General features: G+C 49.5%; 1 protein-coding gene across 2 annotated transcripts in view; it reads right to left on the bottom strand.

Annotated features, from left to right (window-relative positions):
* Positions 1-4,154: 4,154 nt before the first annotated feature.
* The window catches only part of LOC111154104 (xanthine dehydrogenase), a 60,499-nt gene continuing 43,010 nt past the window's right edge, over positions 4,155-21,643 (bottom strand). For both annotated transcript variants that reach the window (XM_022513493.1, XM_022513491.1), the window contains exons 25-36: positions 17,345-17,536; positions 17,006-17,151; positions 16,106-16,187; positions 15,460-15,555; positions 13,841-13,969; positions 13,109-13,183; positions 11,634-11,686; positions 9,786-9,900; positions 8,941-9,006; positions 8,070-8,258; positions 6,542-6,718; positions 4,155-4,885 (exon numbers count right to left, since the gene is read on the bottom strand). In XM_022513493.1, the coding sequence (XP_022369201.1) occupies positions 4,835-4,885; positions 6,542-6,718; positions 8,070-8,258; positions 8,941-9,006; positions 9,786-9,900; positions 11,634-11,686; positions 13,109-13,183; positions 13,841-13,969; positions 15,460-15,555; positions 16,106-16,187; positions 17,006-17,151; positions 17,345-17,536 (1,371 nt within the window). In that variant the 3' untranslated portion in view covers positions 4,155-4,834. The remainder of the gene's footprint in view (positions 4,886-6,541; positions 6,719-8,069; positions 8,259-8,940; positions 9,007-9,785; positions 9,901-11,633; positions 11,687-13,108; positions 13,184-13,840; positions 13,970-15,459; positions 15,556-16,105; positions 16,188-17,005; positions 17,152-17,344; positions 17,537-21,643) is intronic.

Raw genomic sequence — 21,643 nt, 5'->3', positions numbered from 1 at the left:
CTCCTTATGCTCCCTACTCCCAACATTCAGGGCTCAAGGTGACGAAAGGGGACCTTGGTCTCACTCTCAGGCTGTCACCGAGGCACAGGACAGAGCTCCGCTACCTTCCTTCCTGCAAAAAGGCCTGTGTGTGGTGGGGCTGGGTGGGGGCAGGGGTTTTAGAGGGCGGCTGGAGGGATGTCCGGCTGGATGGGGGAGGCCGGGCCAGGGTGTATGAATACTTCCTGTGGGCCACACCCGAGAAAGCTCAGCCTAGGCCATTTTGAGCCCTGGGCATAAGACTCTCCCACCCTCTCCAGGCTGTCCTCCTGGGTGACATCCAGTGGGGCCTTGACACTGGAGAATGTGGGGCTCACTCACACTCCCTTCCCATCGCTCTCCTGTGGCCTCCAGCTCATTCAGCTACAGCTTCTCAGGCAACTTTCATGGCTTGGGTCTTTGAGTGGTCCCTTCGATGCTCCCTCTCCAATGGCCTGGCCAGGAAGGCCTTCCCCCCAGAATACAATCTCTCTTTTTCTCTCTCCTCCTTAGCCGAGAGGACGTACAGCTTGCTATCTTCAGAGAAATCCTCTCTCTCCAATTTCACAAACGCCATGTCAACGCTTTATTTCCTTGGGGTAGGGCATGAGCTGCAGGTGGCCCAGTTCCTAGCCACACCCTCTACAAGCCTTGCATAGACAACTTAGTACCTCTGTCTGGGATGAGGGGATGTTTCCCACTTACTGTTTTGTTCCCGTGGGTGGGGCTTAAGAAAGAAGCCCGTTGCAGGATCCTGCCCTGGACTTTGGGCCACAGTGAGGCGTATGCCCCCTTGGCCACAGTGTTCGTCTCGGGCCCTGAGATCTCTGTATCTTCTTCCCAACCAGCATAACTATTATATATATTATATATATACATAACTATTATATATATATATATACACACTATACATAACTATTTTATCTATATATATATATATATATGTATATATATATATATATAATTGTAAAGATTTCCGTCAGATCCCCCAGCAGTCTGACCCAATTGCCTAAGAGAAGGCCCACTATGATTTACAGAGTCTGGACTTGGAGTCAGGCATCCTTGTCTTAAGCCTGCCCCTCTCACTGAAGGGCTGTGGGACCCTAAACAAGTCAGTAACCCTCTCTGGGCTTCGGTTTCTCGGCTCTGAAACAAAGCGCTTGAGCTGGATGATCTCCACGCTCCAGAATGCTGAGTCTGTCTTGGGGAATGTAAAGGGCCAGGGCTAGGCCAGTTCCAGGGCAAAGCCTGGTATTTGCTCTCCCATCGGTGGGCTGCTTTGTTCTAGGTGACAAGCTTGTCATACGATCTGTCTCCTGCCTTAGGGGAATGTACTCCTGCAGTTCAGGATAGAGACAGAACAAAGGGGCAGGCCCCCAGGCCTGGGAGCCCCACAGCGATGTCCAGCCTCAGCCAAGGAAGCCACAGGTTCCAAATAGCCTTATCCCAGGATCTAAAATAGGCAGTCTATGGTTTCCAGGCTCCCCTCCACTAAAGATAAAAATATCTTGGGCTCAGGGACTTTCCCAGTCATAAATCAATAAGCTAGGACTATTTCTGTCCCCATCCTTTGCCTGGGGTTTCTCCTGCACCCTCCATCCATCTTGTCCTCCCCATCCTAGCCTTCCAGTCACCCCAGCTCTGGAGGAGGATGGCAGTCCTTAGCCGCCTTCAGACAACAGTCGAGCAGGCTGGCCACACCAACGTTAGAACCCAGCCCTGCCTGCAGGTGGAGAGACAGCATTCAGGGGCCTTCCACAGCCTCTGGGAGCCTGCTCAGCCCCAGTGCACTCTGGCAGGCTGATCAGCTCCTGGTCTACACCAGCTTCCTGACTGCTTTCCAAGAGTAAACACCACTGGCCGAGGAAGTCCTCTGTGTCGCTGTGGGTCGGGCTTCTCCTTCATGTGGCTGCAGAGATTAAATGAATACCTCTTAGGGCCACAGGACGGGTCAAATGACACCCTGTAGGTAAAGCACTAAATGTGGCACCTAGCCAGTTACAGACACTCAGAAAAGAAGACGCGCCCTCTCCCTCCCACCACGGGCCGTTCCTCAAGAGCTCGGGCTGTCATGGCTGACCCACATCCTCTGAGGGCTCTTCTGAGATTTTGTCATTCTGAAACCCTAAGTCAGCTTTAAGTCCAGCTCCTGGAGAGGGCTTTGGAGACACGCTGTCTACACTGAGATCCTCAGTCAGTTTCCTGGAAATGCAGTGCCGCTGGGCGGGATGAGGCTTTGGTCTCATGTCCAGTCTTCTACCGCCCTCTGCAGGTCATAGTGGAGTACTGCAGGCAGTGTTGGCCCCATTTCTTGTGCGATACCAGGAAGACCAAGCACCCTCCCCTTGTGGACTCCAGATTGTTTTTTTTTTTTTTTAAGCTTTTATTTATTTTAGTTTGACAGAGACAGAAAGAAATCACAAGCAGCATCAAAGGGAGAAGCAGACTCCCCACTGGCAGGGAACCTGATGTATGGCTCGATCCCAGGACTCTGGGATCATGACCTGAGCCCAAGGCGGATGTTCAACCGACTGAGCCATCCAGACTCCAGACGGTTCACAGACTAAGATGGCAGCAGGAGGCCAGCAGTCTGAGAGAACAGCCCATCAGCATAACACAGTGATGGATTTCCATAACCATTCTGCCTTGCCTCTCTTCCTAAGCTCAGAAGAAAATTCACAGTCATTGTTCAGTCCTTGCAGGCTCACTAATGACAGTGGACACATCTCAGTCCTAGGCTAGTGCCCTAATATCCTGGAACATTCTAGAAAGTCAATGAAATGGATGTGCATGGATCTCCATGTAAACATCAGTTCAATTTCTAATGTTCTCTACCCTTCCTATGCTATAAGGCAGTGGGCATATCCAGAATACTCTGAGGAAGGGAGTTGTGTAAGAAAGTGTGTGGGGCACCTGGGTGGCTCAGTTGGGTAAGCGTCTCTTTTTTCTTTTTCTTAAGATTTTATTTGACAGAAGAGACACAGCGAGAGAGGGAACACAAACAGGGGGAGTAGGAGAGGGAGAAGCAGGCTCTCCGCTGAGCAGGGAGCCCCATGCGGGATGATCCCAAGATCCTGGGATCATGACCCAAGCTGAAGGCACATACCTAACAACTGAGCCACCCAGGCGCCCTTAGCGTCCGACTCTTGATTTTGGCTCAGGGTCGTGAGACAGAGCCCCAAATTGGACTCTGCACTGTGTAAAGCCTGCTGAAGATTTTCTCCCTTTCCCTCTGCCCCTCCCCCTTCAAAGAAAGTGCATGTGTGTGTGCATGTGTGCATAGATGAGTGTTTAGTGTGTGAGTTCTCTAGCAATGAAGTCTGGCTACGACATGACAGATACTAGCACTCGCTGAGATTACGATGATTAATAAATATTTCTCACATGCCAAGCAGCTAACTGTTTCATTGCTCAGTGCCATCAAACACCAGGCTCAGGTGCGTGGCCTCCACTATTCTCTTTCCGTAGCCAGAACCATGGCCCCATCTGGCAGAAGGTTGGGTGTTTGAAACAGTGAAGGCACAAGACAATGCCACATCATGCACCCCCCACCACACAGCGATGAAATCACCTGTTGGAGTAACTAGAGGGATGTTTGTTCCTCTCCTGTTCTCTTTAACAACCTCAGGAACTTGGGAGGAATTAAGCAGGATTCATGAAGCCCAGAAAGTACATCCCAGTAAGGAAGCCAAGCCTCTGATAGCTGCAGATCCCTTATATAACTGGAGTTTTCAGGTCATATATTTATAGACTTCTAGAACTGGAGAAGGCCTTAGAGATTATTCTAGTCCAATCCCTCCATTCTGCAGTAAAATAAAGCACAGAAAAGAGAAATGACAGACCACGGTTGCACAGATAGACACACAGCTGGCAGGAGAACCCAGGCTCCTTGACTGCTATCCCTCTGGCTGATCTTGATTTTAGCAGCATGATTTCTAGATGGAAATTACTCTGCTATCCAATGAAGATTTTTCAACCTGATTTTTTTTAAAAGGTTTTATTTATTTGTTAGGGTGAGCGGGATAGAGAGAGGCAGGCAGAGGAAGAAACAGGCTTCCCCACTGAGCAGGGAGCCTGATGCGGGGCTCGATCCCAGGGCCCTGGGAACATGACCTGAGCCACCCAGGTGCCCCAACCCGATTTTTTTTAACATACAAAGGGGAAGAGAAAGAAACCTAGCACATTGTGGGTGCTCAATAATCGGGCTGGTTGGCTTTGGATGGTATAGAATAATTTATTTTCTTCCACTTAACAAGATCAGATTCAATTAACCTTAAATTTGTTTCATTAGTCATTCTGTTCAGTGACCCAAAGGCGGTTGGAGGTTTGAATCTCACCCCACTGTCCCACTGCAAATTGGAGTATGCATCTGAGGTTACAATGTGATGTTCATTGGTTTGACGGGGAGGCTTTCTGAGGAAGGCACGTGGATTTAGAATTGAAGCTTCCGGAGGCTTGCGGACACCCTTCTTGAGGGACAGAGACCGTCAGCCCCTGAGGTTATACAGCCTGTGAGTTAGGATATGGCACAAATACTTCTTAACCCTATTGTAAATACATGATTAAAACAGACGTAAAAAAGATTCCAATACCATATGTTACATGGGCCTAACCGTTCTGAATTGGCTTATCGTTAAGTTTGTGAAGCAGGTCTTTATCCACATCTTCCAATGGATTCAGTGTTCTTCCAAACACCGTCCTGATGAGTCAGGCAGGGTCATCCACGACATGGGCAGACTCATATTCTGCGGAGTGTGTCCCACACTCCATGGAAGCTCAGGGGTTACGAAGGGCGGCTCTGCTGGGGGCTTTCTCTTCAGACCCTCACAGACCAGGGCTTGCAGTTTTCCGGTACGCCAGTGACACACTAGGAAGGAATGGCAGAGCACTCATTGCCGGGGTCTCCCCACGGCACAGGATGCGCAGCCCCCTCTGACGCACACGCCACCTCCCACCACTGCCAAACACCCTTCCGAGACCAAACACCCTTCTGCAGTCCCCGCTGTTGGGAACACCCCCAGGGCAGGACCCCTTAATCTCTCAGTCATTCATGTATTTATGCGAAGCGCTCTCTGTGTGGTGGGCACGCTAGGAGGCTCTGAAGGCGCGTGTATGTCCAAATACAGAAGTGGTTCCTTTCCAGATGCTACTCACAGTCCTGGAAAGCATGACTGGTCCCTAGAATCAGCTACGTGTGCAAAACCATGGCAGGGGTGTTAAATCACTAGATTGTTATAACAGAGTAAAGGGGCTTGGATCGGAATCTTTGCTTTGGGTATGAGGACCTGGAGGGGCTCATTAAATCAATGAGTTCTGCGTCAGACTGTTTGCAAGGAGCTAACCTGCAACCTGTGTAACCTTACGGGAAGCCACGGAACACCTCGCCTCCCAGGGAATGGAGTTTGGGGAACTTGTCAGTGTCGTGGCCATGGTGGGAAGGTTCTGGGCTGTGGGAAAGTCACTGTGGAGCCGTGGGTATGCCTCACTGTCTGGAAGCTCCTCACAGACTGGTGGTCTTCACCCCATAGCTAAAGCTATTGGCAGAGGAGGGTGGCCTGTCTGGGGTCCCGTCGGCCTCCCGCTCCCTCGGTGCTGAGACCCGGGATGGCAGATCTGCTTGCTCTGGAGACTGCTGGGCCCTCCCCATCCCTGGAACGCTTTGGGTCCTTCAGTAGCCATTTCACCTCTAAACCCAAACCCCGAAAGGCCTATCAAATCTCCTGTCACATGGCCAGAGGGAAATCCAGCTTGGGCCAGCAGGAAGAACCGGGTCCTGCTAAGTCAATAGAGGCTGCTGTCCCAAAGGCCGCTGGAGAGTCCCGTGTGGGCAGCGCCCATCAGAGCTCAACCAAGAGGCGACAGCGGAGGAAACTGTCCTTGCATGGTCTCCTTTTGCCAGGCATTGTCCACTATAAGTATCTCCTAGGGGTTTCCCAAAATATTCCAATGACTGCAGAACCCCAGCTACACTCTGCTACGCACATGAGGTAGTAACCCATGATGCTGTATGCGCTCATCTGGTTTCCTGAAAGATCGCCCAGTCTTCACACGTACCCATGCATGCCTGCATCCACGAGGTACACAGCAGTCACAGAACAAACGTGCTGCCTCTGATTAAGGCATTAACACCCATTTCTGTCCCTGACTCCGCAGTCATCACACAACGGCCTTCACAAAGAAAGGTCTCAAATGTGCTAGGGATGGACATGAGAGATTAGGCTCTTGGGGACTTTTATCCGTCACACTCATCTTCTTGGCAAACAATGAAATCTGTGTGTGATACTGGGCACTGAGGAGCCCTCTTCCCTCAAAGAAGGCCCAGCAGCAAGCTGCAGCTGGAAGGGGATTTCTTGCTGTTTTCCAGCAAGTTCTAGGGGCCACCTCAATGGCAGAAGGAAGGCATCCCGGACCCAACGCTGCCCAGTGGAGAGAGAGAGCCTGCCATCCCACTGTCCTCTCTGTAGTGCTCAGGCCTCTGCCCCGGCCTCCCCCAGACTGAGTGGACACTCGAGGGGCCTCATACCAGGGTGGTGAACTTGTCCACACAGGCATTGCGGATCTTCTCCGGGGTGGCAGGGCTGTCAAGCCGGAAAAGCTTCTCCATCTTACAATCTGGGTTCCTAGCTCGAGCTGCACTGATGGCGTCTTTGATGGCAAAGAAGATAGAGGCTGCCAGAAAGAGGGGCGGCTCCCCGACGGCCTGGACAGACAGAGCACGAGACAGGGAATCAGGCAACGCGACCCCAGCCTCCACAGCTGGAGGGCTAGTGACACCTGGAACCCCAGCTGGCCCCAGCAGGTTGCTCCCAGTAAGGCAGGGAGGATGGTCAGAATCCTTCAGGAGCCGAAAACAAGCAACCCTAGGTAATGACTCAACCTCATTGGCATATTTCTTTTAACTCGCACTATGTGATTTTCTCTGATGCCATCATGCAAATAAAATGTACCATTAAAAGTTGTATTAAATAATTATATTTTAGGGGCATCTGGGTGGCTCAGTCAGTTAAGTGTCTGCCCTCGGCCCAGGTCATGATCCCAGGGTCCTGGGATCAAGCCCCACATTGGGCTCCTTGCTCAGTGGGGAGGCTGCTTCTCCCTCTGCCTCTGCCTGCCGCCACTCTGCCTGTTTGTGCACTCGCTCTCTCTCTCGCTCTCTCTCTCTCTCTCTCTCTCTCTCTCGGATAAATTAATTAACTAGGTTGTTTTGTTTTGTCCCCCAAAGCATAGATCAGACACTTCCTGCATCAAAATCCCTGGGATACTTGTTAAAAATGCACATTCCAGGGCCTTACTCCAGACTTACTGAATCAAAATTTCTAGGAATGGGTCCCACAGAAATGCATTTTTGTCATGCATCTGCGGTGAGCCCGATGCGTGTCAAACCGTGAAGGTCAATGGCAAGGATCACAGAGCGTCCAGACCCAACCACAGTAAAGTAAACCATGAGATGAGCAAATGTGTGTGTTTCACTGGTTACAAATGATCATCTGTCTTCCTTCTTTGATCTAGGACTGTATCAGTCAGCTTACTTGATTTTCGACCATTTTTCCATCCTTACTGGGGACGGCAAGGAAATAGAGGATGGCTAGAATCCTTCAGGCATGCAGATCAAGTTTAAGGTCAGGTGCCACCACTGAAGGGGACAAAGGGTTGGCACAGAGGTGTTGCCCAATCTGCAATGAATATGCTATTCTTGTGGAATAATGGGGGGAGGGGGCATATGTAGGATCATCTTTAGGACCAAGCATCAAAATGCACACGTGAGACATGGGTGGAGATCAGGCTTCGACCTTGTAGACTTCGACCGGATTAAGGAATCCCTCTGAGTGCAGCCAAAGAAGCTAGCTTTGACCACGCACGAGTAGTGTCATCCCAGCTCTGTTTCCTTAGGCAGGGACAGCCCACCCTTCTGCCATCATCACCAAAGCTAGCGTCAAGCCCTCTGGTCCTTCCAGACCAACCACCAGCAGACCTGTGGTGGAGCCCCTCCTTCCCCCCACAGCCTCCCACCGTGCAGACCAGAAGGCAGCACAGACCCAGGGCAACGGTACCTTGGACGCATAGATGGCCTTCTTGTTGGGACAGTCACGGAGCAGGGACACCCTGAACTCAGTGGGGATGCTGCCAAATGCAGGGATCTTGTAGGTGCTGGGGCCACGGGTGTGCAGGCTCCCCTCTGGGGAGTAGTGCAGCTCCTCCAGGGTGAAAAGGCCGAGGCCCTGCACAAAGGCCCCTTCCACCTGCAAGGCAGACAGAAAGCACGGTCACTCTGCTTCCCCACCCCGGCCAAGGACAGATACTGCGTGCCCCATCAGGCACCAAGCCTCACCTGGAGTGGGCCCGGAAAGGAGTAGAAAACAGCCCTCCACAGCCTACCTGGCCCCCGCCCAGCCTGGGATCACCTCTCTGGGCCTTCGCCAGGCACTGAGGTAGGCAGGGAGAAGGCATCAACACTAGAGATTCGTTTTAGAACTTGTCAGCGATTCCAGAAGACTCATACCACGGTAGACATAATTTTTCATTAAAATCTGCCACAGAGGGGGTGGAACTGTTCCCCCCACGCTGCCACTGGGGAAATGGCAACTCAGAGCTGAGAAGCAGTCTCCCAGGCTGACGGTTGCTGCGTGTCCCTCGGGGACCAACGTGACTCCCATGTGCCAAGTGGGACCACGTGCTTGCAGGCAGCCCCTCAAGACAGGAGGAATTTCTGGGTTGGTGGATTTAGGTTTTGTGAACTCCCAGCCCTGCCTGGCTCTAGGAGAAGCAGTGACCGCGCTGGGGCTTACGGATCTCTCGGAGGGCACCTGCCACACGCTGTGGGCCCCACACATCTGTTCTCCCAGCCTCCCTGCTCACCGTGGAACTCGGGGGACACACCCGCGGCTGAGCCCATCACCCCCCCGGGTCACCCTTGTGCCTTACCTGTCCAATGTCAATGGCAGGGTTCAGACTGGAACCGACATCCATGACAATGTCGGTGCGGAGGTTCTGTAGTGGGGGGAGGGGGGAGAACAAAACGCAGTGTGAGAAGAAGGGAAGGTGTGGGATGACAGATGGGGCTTGGGGACCCTTGAGTCACTGCATCAGCCAAATGGCACTTTCAGAAGCATAGGACCCTGGGCGTGCTCAGGCAGGGTGTTCGTGGTCCTGCCGGTCCACACTGGCATCGTCAATGCTCAGGTTTGAGTTGGGACAGGCTGGGCAGGGGATGGCGGTGGCTACGCTTGGCTGTGATCAGGAGTCACGTGCGCACACCTCCACGTGAGTGGGAAGGCTGGTTCCCAGGTCCCTGGGCTCCGAACCCGAGTCTGGGTCGATCGTGTCAGGAAGGGGACAACAAACTACGTTCCATGGGCTGATTCCAGCCTGAGCCCCGTTTTGGGGGGACCTGTGAGCCAATAATGGTGTCTGCCTTTTTAAGGGACTGACAAAAATAAAAGGAATATGGCGTGACACGTGACAATTATGTGAAATTCACAGTCAAGTGTGCACAAACCGCCTCGTAGGGGAACACGGCCATGCCCATTCGTTTGCGTTCATCTGTGGCTGGTCTCCTGCTTCTGTGATGGGGGGCAGAGGAGGTGAAGCAGTCTTTGGGGGCCCAAAAAAGCCTCAAATACTTGCTCACTGGTCCTTTCTAGGAGGTCTGCCAGGCTGTGATGTCAGGCATTATTTTCCAAGCCAGAAAGTGCATTCTTAGTGTTTGCAAGTCACTCGTTTCTCCTCCCTTCCCCCTAACTTAGTACAAAGGTTTGGAAACCCCTTACTTTGTGATCCCCTGTTAAGCAGTCGATTTCCACTTCGGAGCAAGCCGCCCCGTAGGAGAAGTAGTGGAAGGGGTTCCCTGAGTTCGTCTCAAAGCTGTAGCCAAGGTTGGGTGTCCTGGGAGAGAGAGGAGAAATCATTGCACACGTGATAAGATGAGCATTGCCCCTCACCACAGACACAGACACACACACACACAGACACACACACACACACACACACAGCTTGACCCACAAAATCCTAAGACTCCAAAGGTTATTATTTTTTTTCCATCCAGCTGTTCTTCGTAAAAGCCCGTGTGCTTTTAATATTTTGAACCTGTTAATGAAATCCGGGTGTTTCAGAGCTTTCCGCCTCCTGTCTGCTCAGTTGTGCCCAACGCTATTATGAGAATCATTCTGCACAGCTGAGCGGCATATAGAATCAGGATGCTGGCCTCTATGTGGTAGAAACGGGACACGCTTGCCCAAGCTCACGAAAGACACGAAGGCTGCACTCCCAAAGGATCTGCTGAGCTGGTATTCCAGGTCTAGGAACCAGAGAGCCGGCCTGTGCTGCCTCCTGGGCCGCTCACCTTTCTCCAGGTGAGAGCTGAGGTCAGCAGCTCCCGCAGCCTGGGTGCACCTGGAACCACCTGCCTGCATGATTCCTTGGCTATGGGCCCCTTCTTGGTTCCAACAAAGGACTTGAGGAAAGTGTTACTGATAAAAGCAGATGCTCTCATATTTTTTTTCTTCTTTAATCCTGAGTATCTTACACAATTCCAATTTCACATGAGTCATACATGTGTGTGTGTGTCTTCTCACACCTGGAGTTTATAGTATCCCGCACCCGTGTTTTTTTTATTCATGACACAGAAAATCGTGAGCTGATGGGATCGGAGTGTGCATGCACGTAAAACCATCGCCGAGCTGAGGGGAAAGGATTCTCCCAGGAGAACCTGCCACCTTCTCTGACCTCAGATTTCACCATCGTCACTTGGGGGTTCCTTTATATTACCCAGTTTTATCAACCCTGAAAATGAAGCAAGAACTTCTGAGAAAAATGCACATGCGTGTGTTTGCGCAAGTCAAGTATCACGAAACCCGGGGGCACTGGCAAAATGTTTGCCTAAAATACATATTGAACTTCTTCTCCAAACCCATTGATGTGCGAAAGAAAAGGTCCTAGTTAAACTTCCCAGAGAAAGCTGGAACATTACGGCCGGTAGGAAATATCATCGCATCTTTTTACAGCCTTGGAATCGCATCTTTTTACAGCCTTGGAATCGGATCAGCGAGGTCTCTAGCTCTTCATGTTGCTACTGAATTTCAAAGTAGCAGAAGGTATGTGCTCTTTTCCGAATCTCACTTTCAGCACCACTGATGTCTGCATTTTGAAACCAGACCACGTGCTCTAACTCCTCCCGTGGTTCTTTCCAAGGAAAGCCTCCAAGCAGAAATCCGATGCGTGGTACAGAGGAAGGGGCGCGGGTAACTTGGTCCCAGGTTCTAGGAGAACCCCAAGGGAGGGGTGGCTGGGTATGGTCCCACTAGGTTGTTAATGAGGAAACAGGCCCAGTGAGATCCCCGATCTCTCCAAGCGCAAGAAGATGCTTCCAGACCAGAACCAGAGCGCAGGTCTGCGGATATGACGGCTCATGCTTCTGCCTCCTTGGCACACAGATTGGCGATGCCGGGCACTTTAGAGCATCTTCAGAGTGAAACGAGCCGCAGTCCATTGAAGAGATTAGAGTTTCAGGGGAACTGCTCTCTCCCGACCAAAGGCTGGGAGCATCCGGTGCTGGGGGGCACTTCAGAGGTTAGGATGAGAACACATGGTGAGGCGGGTGAGACCAGCTCCGTACTTACTTATAAAACCCGGTTGCAGACAAGCTCACTGCGTCAACGTAGGCAGCTAAGACCTGAGGAGAGGAGAGAGACAAAAGGAAGGGCTTAGCATGGTTTCCAGGATCCCTTCCCCAGCACTGAGGTTTCACGGGTTCACCCTCTTCAGACAAGGTCTGTGTACCAGTGGCTCTTCCCCCCCGCCCCCCCACAAAGCTTTGCCTCACATGCTCCTGCGTGAGGAGAAGGCACAGGACGCCTGCAGGCTACGGCAGCCTCTCAGGTGGTCTTTGCCCTTCGAGGAGCCTCCCCATGCCGCCTGGGAGCCCAGCCCAACCATAGTGAGCATCTCAACCTACTGCCCACGTCACTCCCCGGCCCTAGAGCTTAGTCCCCCCCATCATCTCCAAAGAACATGCTTGACATTCAGGACCCCAGGGTTCTCTCTGCCTTCAGGTCTCACACACATCCACGCCAGCCAAACTCGAGGGTCAGCTCTCTCCCAGCCCCTCCATGTCCCCACAGCTCTATACCTTTGTTCGCACGGTTCCTTCACTGTATCTCCCAAATCCTTTCCCTCCCTCAATGCCCAGCTCAAGCTTGCCTCTCTGTGTCTCCATGTTGAAATCCAAACTACCCAAATCAACCTAGTTTCGTGTGGTATTAACGTGTGTGGTATCTGTGAGTGTGGGAAGGGAAGTGGACGGGGTCCAAGAGAAATAGCTTGTTTTCTTTGGGTCTCTAGAGGGAAGCATATGCTATCTGACTGGGTCATGTGTGGGCTCACTCTGTATGTTACTGTTGTGCCCACTTTTCCCAACCCAATGCTGAGAGATGATGAAGCGGGGCTGCCACTGAGGTGTCTGCTTGTTGGAAGAGATGAAGTCTCCCTCCAAAGAGAGACCTCCCTGCGGCTTCCCTCTGAGGGTCCCCGACACACAGGCCTCCAAACCAGAACCCAGAGAACTGGGCTCCTTCTTATTATGAGTGCTTGCCTGTGACTTCTAAAAACCACAGGAATGATATAAACTCTTGGGAAATGTCTTTTTCCCCCACTCCTTCACAGATGGAGCCTTGGTGGACTCCAGAGTTGGAAGGGGATGTGCTGCTAGGGGCAGCCCTCCCACAGCAGGAGGTTTGAAGAAAACTAGGCTCGTGAAGACTGAGGATGAGTGGGGTGTGGAACCACACCCAGAGTCAGGCCCATTCAGCAGTCACCCCACCTTCCAAGGCTCAGGGCAGCCCATCTCCCAGTCCTCACAGGGCTGTCAAGATCCTGGATCAAAATTTTTCCTCAGGTGACTTCCCTCAACCATGAAAACCACAGAGAAAGGGGCCCAGCAAGGTGGAGCATTTACTTGTCCTGTGAAACCATACCCACCACTTCAGCTTCTCTGCCTGTAACTAGATCGTGACCCTATTCCTGCTACAGGGAGGACAGAGAGCCTGCCTTCAATGTCCCTCATTTTCAAAAGCAACTTGGACCAGCTCAGACTTACCCAGTCTTCCCAGGTGCCAGTAGGATTCTTTTTCTTGAAGGGTTCCAGCCTTTTCAGGATGGTCTGACAAGCTTCCTAAGAACACATCCACCACATACCAGACACATTAGTCTTCTGCATTTCCTGGCCCAGGCAAAAGCCCAAGGGCCTCAGCAGGGCCAACTCCAAGTAATGCTGTGCCCATGGTGCCATTCTGACAGCCTTGCCACCCTCTCAGGACTGACTGAGGCCCAGGATAGAAGCCATAGGACCCCATTGAAGAGACCAGCATTGGCCTTTGTGGGAGAACACCTAGTTCTTAGGCTACAGATGAAATATTTGAGGGATCCCAAAGGAGATGACTTCTCCCATCAAACGCTTTTCTTAATTACATCTTCCACATGGAAAGAGAAGCCAGGGGGTCTGACCTGGCCAACCCCAAAATCCAATTCCAACCTTGTCCATAGTCTTTTGATCAGTTCTAACACTGGGGAATATACCTTTCCAGAATGCTCCTTGTGACCCTCCAAATCTCCTCCCCATCCTACACTCAACCTTCTTGGCTCTGATGGAAGTGATTTTGGCTGTTAGGCTTCTCTTTCAGCTTGGTGTAAGGAGGAACAGCATCCTCCTGGATAAGACAGCCAGTGCCAAAGAGCCAACAAGGACCATTCCAGCTCCCACCCCAGGCGGCTCTCTGGGCCCAGAACCCTGGGCTGGCCCTTAGCTCTGGGGGCTGCCCAGGCTCCTCACATAGACAGCCTGTCCGTTGATGTCAGCGCTGACGGAGGCAGCCGTGGGAGAGGTGTTTGGCACGGTGTTAGTGCTCGTCTCGCTGATGTAAATCTTAGAGGTGGGTATTTTCAGAGCCCTGCTCGCCACCTGGGAAAAGAGACAACATCACTTTCTCAGGGAGGGGTTAGCATGGGGCTTGGTTGCCTTTGCCCCAAGACAGACTCAGGTTCACTCTTGCAGGCAACAAAATAATTTTATAAACTATAATCCTATTGAGACTGGGATGTTCTCATACCTGTCTCAGTTTGAAGCAGAACTTTATGGAGTGACTTCGTTGTATGAAATAAGTCAAGCAGAGGGAGTCAATTATATGGTTTCACTTACTTGTGGAGCATAAGGAATAACACAGAAGACATTGAGAGATGGAGAGGAGAAGTGAGTTGGGGGAAATCAGAGGGGGAGACAAACCATGAGAGACTGTGGACTCTGAGAAAGAAACTGAGGTTTTGGAGGGGAGGGGGTTGGGGGGTTGGGTGAGCCTGGTGGTGGGTATTATGGAGGACACGTATTGCATGGAGCACTGGGTGTGGTGCATAAACAACAAATTTTGGAACTTGAGAAAAAATAAATAAAAATTTGTAAACCCAATGGTGACTCACAGTGTTGTTTTTTTTTTTTTTTTTTTTAAAGATTTTATTTATTTAGGGGCGCCTGGGTGGCTCAGTGGGTTAAAGCCTCTGCCTTCAGCTCCGGTCATGATCCCAGGTCCTGGGATCGAGCCCCGCATCGGGCTCTCTGCTCGGCGGGGAGCCTGCTTCCTCCCCTCTCTCTCTCTGCCTGCCTCTCTGCCTACTTGTGATCTCTCTCTCTCTCTCTCTGTCAAATAAATAAAATCTTAAAAAAAATTTTATTTTTTTTTAATTTTTTTAAAGCTTTTATTTGTTTATTTGACAGAGAGATCTTATACACAGTTGGGCAAGGGCATCCAAAAGATGTGACCCCCAGCTGACCCTTGAGCCTGACCTGGTGGACCGGAGGCTCCTCATCCCTCCCTTGTCCTTAGAATGTGGGTTCCACTTGCCTTTCCTACTCCCAAACTCTGCTCCAAGGTCACGACCTCCAAGGATGATGACCTGACATTGAGAACACCTGCACATGACCTTGACCAAACCCAATTAAGGCCCCTCTCTCTATAAACTTTTAAGATTCAGTGGAGATCATTCATCTTGCCGCCTCCCAAGGCAACCCTCTTACGTAAGTTCCCTTTGCTTATGAAAACTGTGACCTGCCAACCTATGCCTCATTTTTCTGTCTCTGAGTAGAAGGACCAGTGTCTGATCACTCCTGGGAAGCTCCCCTAGGATCTTGCAACCAACAAAATCATAAAGCCCTAGCATGCTGGCAATGGAAGTGACCTTGGGGGTTACCTCGCCAAGCCCTTTGCACAGATGAGGAAACAAAGGCCAGGAGGGGAGAAGACTTGCCCAAGACCACATGTAAACAGACGGCAGAGCCTGGCCAGAGCTGGGGCCTCTTCTGCCTGTGCGGTGCGCCGCCGCTCAGAGTCTCACCACACCCTCCCCCACCACCTGGGCACTGCGGGGCCAGAGAGGGCTCCCGGTGTCCAGGCCGCTCACCTGGACCATCTTGGTGTGCAGGCCTTGGCCCATCTCCATGCCCCCATGGGTCAGCAGCACGGAGCCATCTGTGTACACATGAATCAGGGCTCCTGCCTAAGGGAAGGATACCAAACACAAAATTCAGTAAATTCAACCCCGACTTGAGGCTTGGGACCGATGGGGCCGGATCCCAGGAGGAAGAAAACCAGAGGCAGCATTTCGGTTAGAAACCTTAGACAAAACCTGCAGCGGCTATCAATCTCGTGATTTAATGATGTAGCCCTTCAACACTTTGCCAATATTTTCCAATTCCTCTATGTGTCTCCCGTCTTCAGAAAAAAGGTGGTCAGATAAATGTCTTTGTGTTCACTCTACAGAGGAAGCCAAGGATCAGAAAGGCAGAGTAGCTCTCTGTAGTCCTACAACCAGGAGGAGGAAGAACTAGGACTTGACCCCGGATCTCTGAGTCCCATGCTGCCTTCACTGACCTGTGACATTCTGAACAAACAGAAATATGCAAGTTCAACTTCATTTAAACAGCAGAGAGCCCCTCCACTCATCTCTGTTACCAGTGACAATGACCCTTCCTTTGCAATACAGCAGACAGAGGGGGAAATTGGGCCCCAGCCCAGTGCAGAGGGACAAAATTATATAAAGCAATTACCTGGTTCAGAAAAGGAAGAGTGAAGCTTATTCCAAACTTGGTAGGAATGATGCATAATCCTCTCTTCTTCCAACAATTCTCCCTGGAGAAAAAGGAAGATTCTCATAGAACTTTCTCTACCATGTTTGTGTCAGCTCAGACATGGTGTCAGACAACATTTTTGCAAAATTGGAACAAGGCATCCTTGGAACAGCCCACATAGTGTTCACCATAACTGAGTGGTTCACCATAACTGAGTGGTTTACTCAGTTGGGTAAACCAAATAAGAAAGGTCAGATCTGGGTTCTGGGTCCCTCTGTGCAGCTAAAGCAGAGCCCACCCCTGAGAGCCTGGACTTAGAAGTATTGTCACTTCCCCCCAGAGTGGAGTTCAGATGGGGTCAGTGTGCCCTGGTGATCTTGGACTGTGACTGTCCCAGGGATGAACTGAGTCACACCTTGGTGATGATCCCAGTAACACCTTCCCTGTGCATTCTATTTGGTTTTCTGGGTAACTCAGTGAGGAAACAGAGTCAGTGTAATTATCCCCATTTCACAGATGTTGAAACCGAGGCCCAAGTGATGGAGTGACGGCAAGGTCCTATTTACAGATTCATGTCGGAGGCAGGTGTGTAACTGTGGTTTTGGGGGTTCTGGGCTGGCGTTCCCCTAAGGTGGGTGAACGTAGAGACGGACCATACTGATGGGCTAGGATGCTGAGGGCCGGCTGTGAGCCCATCTGCCCCCAGGCTGAACATCATTTCAGGATCTTAAAGAGATGGCCACGAAAGGGGCCCCAAACTCAGCCTTCCCGCGCCTTATCTGCTATTAGCCTGGTATTCTGAGTTCAGCCAAGAGGCTGCAGAAAATGAGACCCAAGAGATCCCCAGAACATCGGACTCCTCCCCTCCCCCATGCTTACTCATTGAACTTGTCAATCTCGCTCCTCCGGGCATGATACTGAGAGCTGGCTAGGCATTCATCCCAGCATCTGGACAAGGTGAACCCCTCAAGCTTCTGGTTGAAGTGTGTCAAGTCCCCTTCCTTATACAGATTTTTCCTCCGCACCTTTGCAAAGAGAGAGACACTGAGGGCTCGCTGGTGGCAATGGATGAAAGGGTTGCAACCTCAAGGTAAGCTTCCGACCCCCTCCACATCACGTGCCTCTCCTCTGCTCCCCACCGGGAGATGCCCAAGACACAAAGCCACTGTCCCCTCAAAGTAGGGGTGACCCGCGCCACCAAACTCCCGGCCGACTTACTTCCTCTGCCGGCAGCCCGCAGGTCAGAGCGACTTCACTCATCCAGTACTCAGCAATGAGCATCCCCTGAGGCCCCCCAAAGCCCCGGAAGGCTGTGTTGGAGGCCAGGTTGGTCTTGCAGAGCCTCCCAGTGCCCAGGATGTTGGGGATTTTATAACAGTTGTCCATGTGGAATAAGGCTCTTTCCATTATCTGCAGCGGAAGACACCAAAATGGGAGAGAAGAGTGCACCGATGTCATTGGCACTTCAAAAAAGGGACTTCAAGGGCTGCACCCCCTCTGTCTTTCCCAGCGCCCCCTGGCTCCTCAGGCCCAAGTTATTTCTCACATATGAAGGGGTATGCAACACAGGACTCCTTCCTGGGCTCCCAGCATCTGTGTCTCTCCACCCTCTCACCTAACCCTCAAACAAAATTACAAGGTCCTTTTAGGTCAACCACTTGCTTAAAAAAGCCACTTATTCTCTTTGGAGTAAAGTCTGTATAAGCTTCAGTGTGGAATTCAAGACTCTTCAAGCATATTTTTAATCCTCTCTGTTGACTATACGTTCCCCTTACCTGATATGCCTCTCCTCACCTCACCCAACTACTAACATCCCCACTCAGCTCCTCCCTGGGGAAGCCCTTCCCAGACTCTCCAGTTAGGACCAATCTCTTGCCTCTTCAAAAAGAAAAAAAAAATAGGTGATCTTATGATGAACTGATTTTACATAGTTTGTGTTCCCATTAGAGTTGTATGGTAAAACAGCTTAAAGAGTCAAATACTTCTGTAAGTTTGTGTTGTGCAGAATAGCAGTCCTCCCTGTCCTCCCTTCTACCCCACGTAGAGTTCTCCCAGCTCATTTGATCAGCTCTTACACACTAACTTCTACATCTCTAATAATGCCTTACACTGAAACTTTTTTTTAAGATTTCACTTATTTTTGAGAGAGAGAGAATGTGAGAGAGAGGAGAGAGAAAGAGCATGAGAGGGGAGACGGTCAGAGGGAGAAACAGATTCCCTGCTGAGCAGGGAGCCCGATGTGGGACTCGATCCCAGGACTCCAGGATCATGACCTGAGCCGAAGGCAATTGCTTAACCAACTGAGCCACCCAGGCGCCCCTACACTGAAACTTCTTGATGTGTTCAGTTATAGACTCTTATATTGCTTTCTTGTTACAGAAAAGGGGGGTATCATTCTCACCTAACCCCCATTCCTGAAATCACATCACCTTCCTGTCCCCCATCCTCCCCATATAGTCATATTTTGACCTGACCGATAGGCAGTTTGATATCATCCTGTAAACATTACTGACAGCTGAATCACCTGGTTACACTGTGATTACTTCTCTCTTTCTTGATAGCAACCGCCCCTGGAGCTAATGATTATCTTCACTTTTTCATTTTCTTAGTTTTCTTTTTTTTTAAGATTTTATTTATTTATTTGACAGAGACAGAGATCACATGTAGGCAGAGAGGCAAGCAGAGAGAGAGGAAGGAAAACAGTCTCCCCGCTGAGCAGAGAGCTCCATGTGGGGCTCAATCCCAAGACCCTGGAATCATGACCTGAGCTGAAGGCAGAGGCTTTAACCCACTGAGCCACCCAGGCACCCCTCATTTTCTTAGTTTTCTGTGCAATTATTACTAAGTCAACTTAAAGTTTTCCCCAGTGCTAGAAATCTGCTCTCAATATGTTGGAACACTTTAAACTTTCTAGCAGCCTTATCTTTTAGAAGAAATTATTCCTGGAGACTTCTGGCTAACTGCAATTTCAATGGGCAGCCCATTTGAGTCCCTGTCCCACTGTTACCTTGGGATCTTCCCTCACATTCATCCCAAATTCTCTTTGCCTCTCTCCATATTAAATCTCCCCTTCCTGGAAACCACATCTTCCCCTTTCCTAGTCTTACACCTTCATTTTGTTGGAGTACATTCTTGAATATCTTCTCAAAAAAATAAGAAGAGGGGCGCCTGGGCAGCTCAGTGGGTTAAAGCCTCTGTCTTCGGCTCAGGTCATGATCGCAGGGTCCTGGGATAGAGTCCCACATCGGGCTCTCTGCTCAGTGGGGAGCCTGCTTCCTCCTCTCTCTCTCTCTCTCTCTGCCTGCCTCTCTGCCTACTTGTGATCTGTCTGCCAAATAAATAAATAAAAATTTAAACAAATAAAAAAAATAAGAGGAATATATAGAGAGGAACATTTTTGAGACTTGCCTGCCTGAAATGTCTTTCTTATACTCTCATCCTTAATTAATGATTTGGCCATATATAGGATTCTAGGTTGGAAACAGGTTTTCCAGTTTCTCTCAGCATTCTGAAGGCATTTTACTGGCAAATGTAATCAGTGTCTTTCAATTCTTGGAAACAGTTCTGTTTTTCTCCTTCCTAAAAATTGTAAAATCTTCTATACCTCTAGGTTGCTCCAAGTTTGCAGTGATGTAAAACTTAGCATAGGTCTATTTTCCTTCATTGTGCTGCTTACTGGAAGGGCTCTTTCAATCTCAAACTGTATGGCCATCAGTTTGGGGGGATTTCCCAAGTCACTTCTTAATAGTTTCCATTCTTTCTCTCTGAAACTTTGATTATTTGGGTCTTCCGGACGAGACCTTGAATTTTGTTGTATCTTCTCTCAGATTTTTCTGTATTTTTTTCTTTACTTAGGGAGATTTGCTCAAGTTTCTTCCAACCCTTCTGCTTTCAGAGTTTTAATTCACCAGAGTTCATTTTTATTCTCTGACTGTTCCATTTTTATGGCATCCTATTCTTTCTTGAAGGTATAATAATTCATCTCTCTGAGGAGACCAATGGCAGCTTTTATTTGTTTGTTTCGTTTGGGGTTTGGTTTACTTCCCCACGTATAGTCTCTCTTTCCCACAGGTTGCTTTTTGTGTCTTTGGTTATTTCAGTCTTAGTCATCCTAGATGCTTTTAGAATGTCTCAATTAATTCCATTTTTGCTTTCCCTTAGCACTCTATCAACTTGTACTTCTATTTCATTTTGTCTTTTATTATCTGTCTCCCTCACCACACTGGGAACTTCCTGAGGGCAGAAACAAAGCTGTATATTCTTCTTTATGTTGCCACTCTAGGCACTCAATAAATGTTTGCTGAATTGAATTTAAAAGCTTCTAAGATCTTTGGGGACAGGCACCATATCTTTTTCAACCTGATTTTTCCTACAACACCAAAAGGCATATGTTGCAAATGGTGAGAATGCTAAATGTGTTTCTTTTTTCGAGACGTTTTCACACTAGATCTGAAGTGTGAAGTTTTCTAATTGAGTCAGTTAGCCCCTAGCAAAGAGGAGAAACACAGGCGGTGGGGATTCATGGGAACTTCTGTTTTCCCTGAAATGTGACTTATTTTTACAAGAAGAATCTATGTGTATATAACTAATATGGTTATAAAATAAAGATTCTAAAAATTATAAAGAGTAGTATCACAAAAATAACTGTTAACTTCCAGAATTAACAAAATACATGTCTACATTAGACTTATAGGAGGGGCACCTATGCGGCCCAGTTGGTTAAGCCTCTGCCTTCTGCTCTGGTCATGCTCCCAGGGTCCTGGGATCAAGCCCCGCATTGGGCTCCCAGCTCAGCAGGGAGCCTGCTTCTCTCTCTCTCTCCCCTGCTCATGATTTCTCTCTCACACTCACAAATAAATAAGTAAAATCTTTAAAAAACAAAACAAACAGAAAAGACTCATAAGAGAATGTTCAGAGTAGCATTATCCATACAGGCTAAACACTGGAAACGACTCAAATGTTCATTAAGTGGTGAATGGAAAACAAACCATGGTCTATCCATATGATGAAATACTGTCAACAGAAAAGAATGAAGGACTAATGCATACTACAAAAGGGGTGAACCTATAAACAATCTGAAAATAAAAAGCCAGACACAAAATATGACGTAGTGCACAAGTCTATTTACATGCATCAACTACAAGAGGAAAATCTATAAAGACAGAAAGTAGACGGTGAGTGTCTAGGCCTGGTGGGTAGGGAGGGTAAGAACAGGAGCAGCTATGAGAGAGGACTTTGGGGCCATGGAAATGTTTGAAAACTAGATCATGATAATGGTTGCATGACTCTTTAAAATGACTAAAAACCATTGAACTATATACTTTAAATGGGTGAATTTTATGGTGTGTAAACTATACTTCAATGAAACAGTTACTAAACAAAAAAAAGAAGAAATTCAATTCATTCCTTAAAATTCAAACATCACAAAAATGTGTTATATAGGAAATGACAGTGAGTGCCCCCCTTGTCCCACCCAATCACTGTTTAGTGTATATTCTTTTGGGATTTTCCATGCAT

Source organism: Enhydra lutris, unplaced genomic scaffold, assembly GCF_002288905.1.
Source record: "Enhydra lutris kenyoni isolate GAN:26980312 unplaced genomic scaffold, ASM228890v2 scaffoldscaffold35, whole genome shotgun sequence".
Classification (NCBI taxonomy): Eukaryota; Metazoa; Chordata; class Mammalia; order Carnivora; family Mustelidae; genus Enhydra; species Enhydra lutris.
The sequence above is the reverse complement of the archived record's forward strand: the minus strand, read 5'-3'. Positions and strand labels throughout refer to the sequence as shown.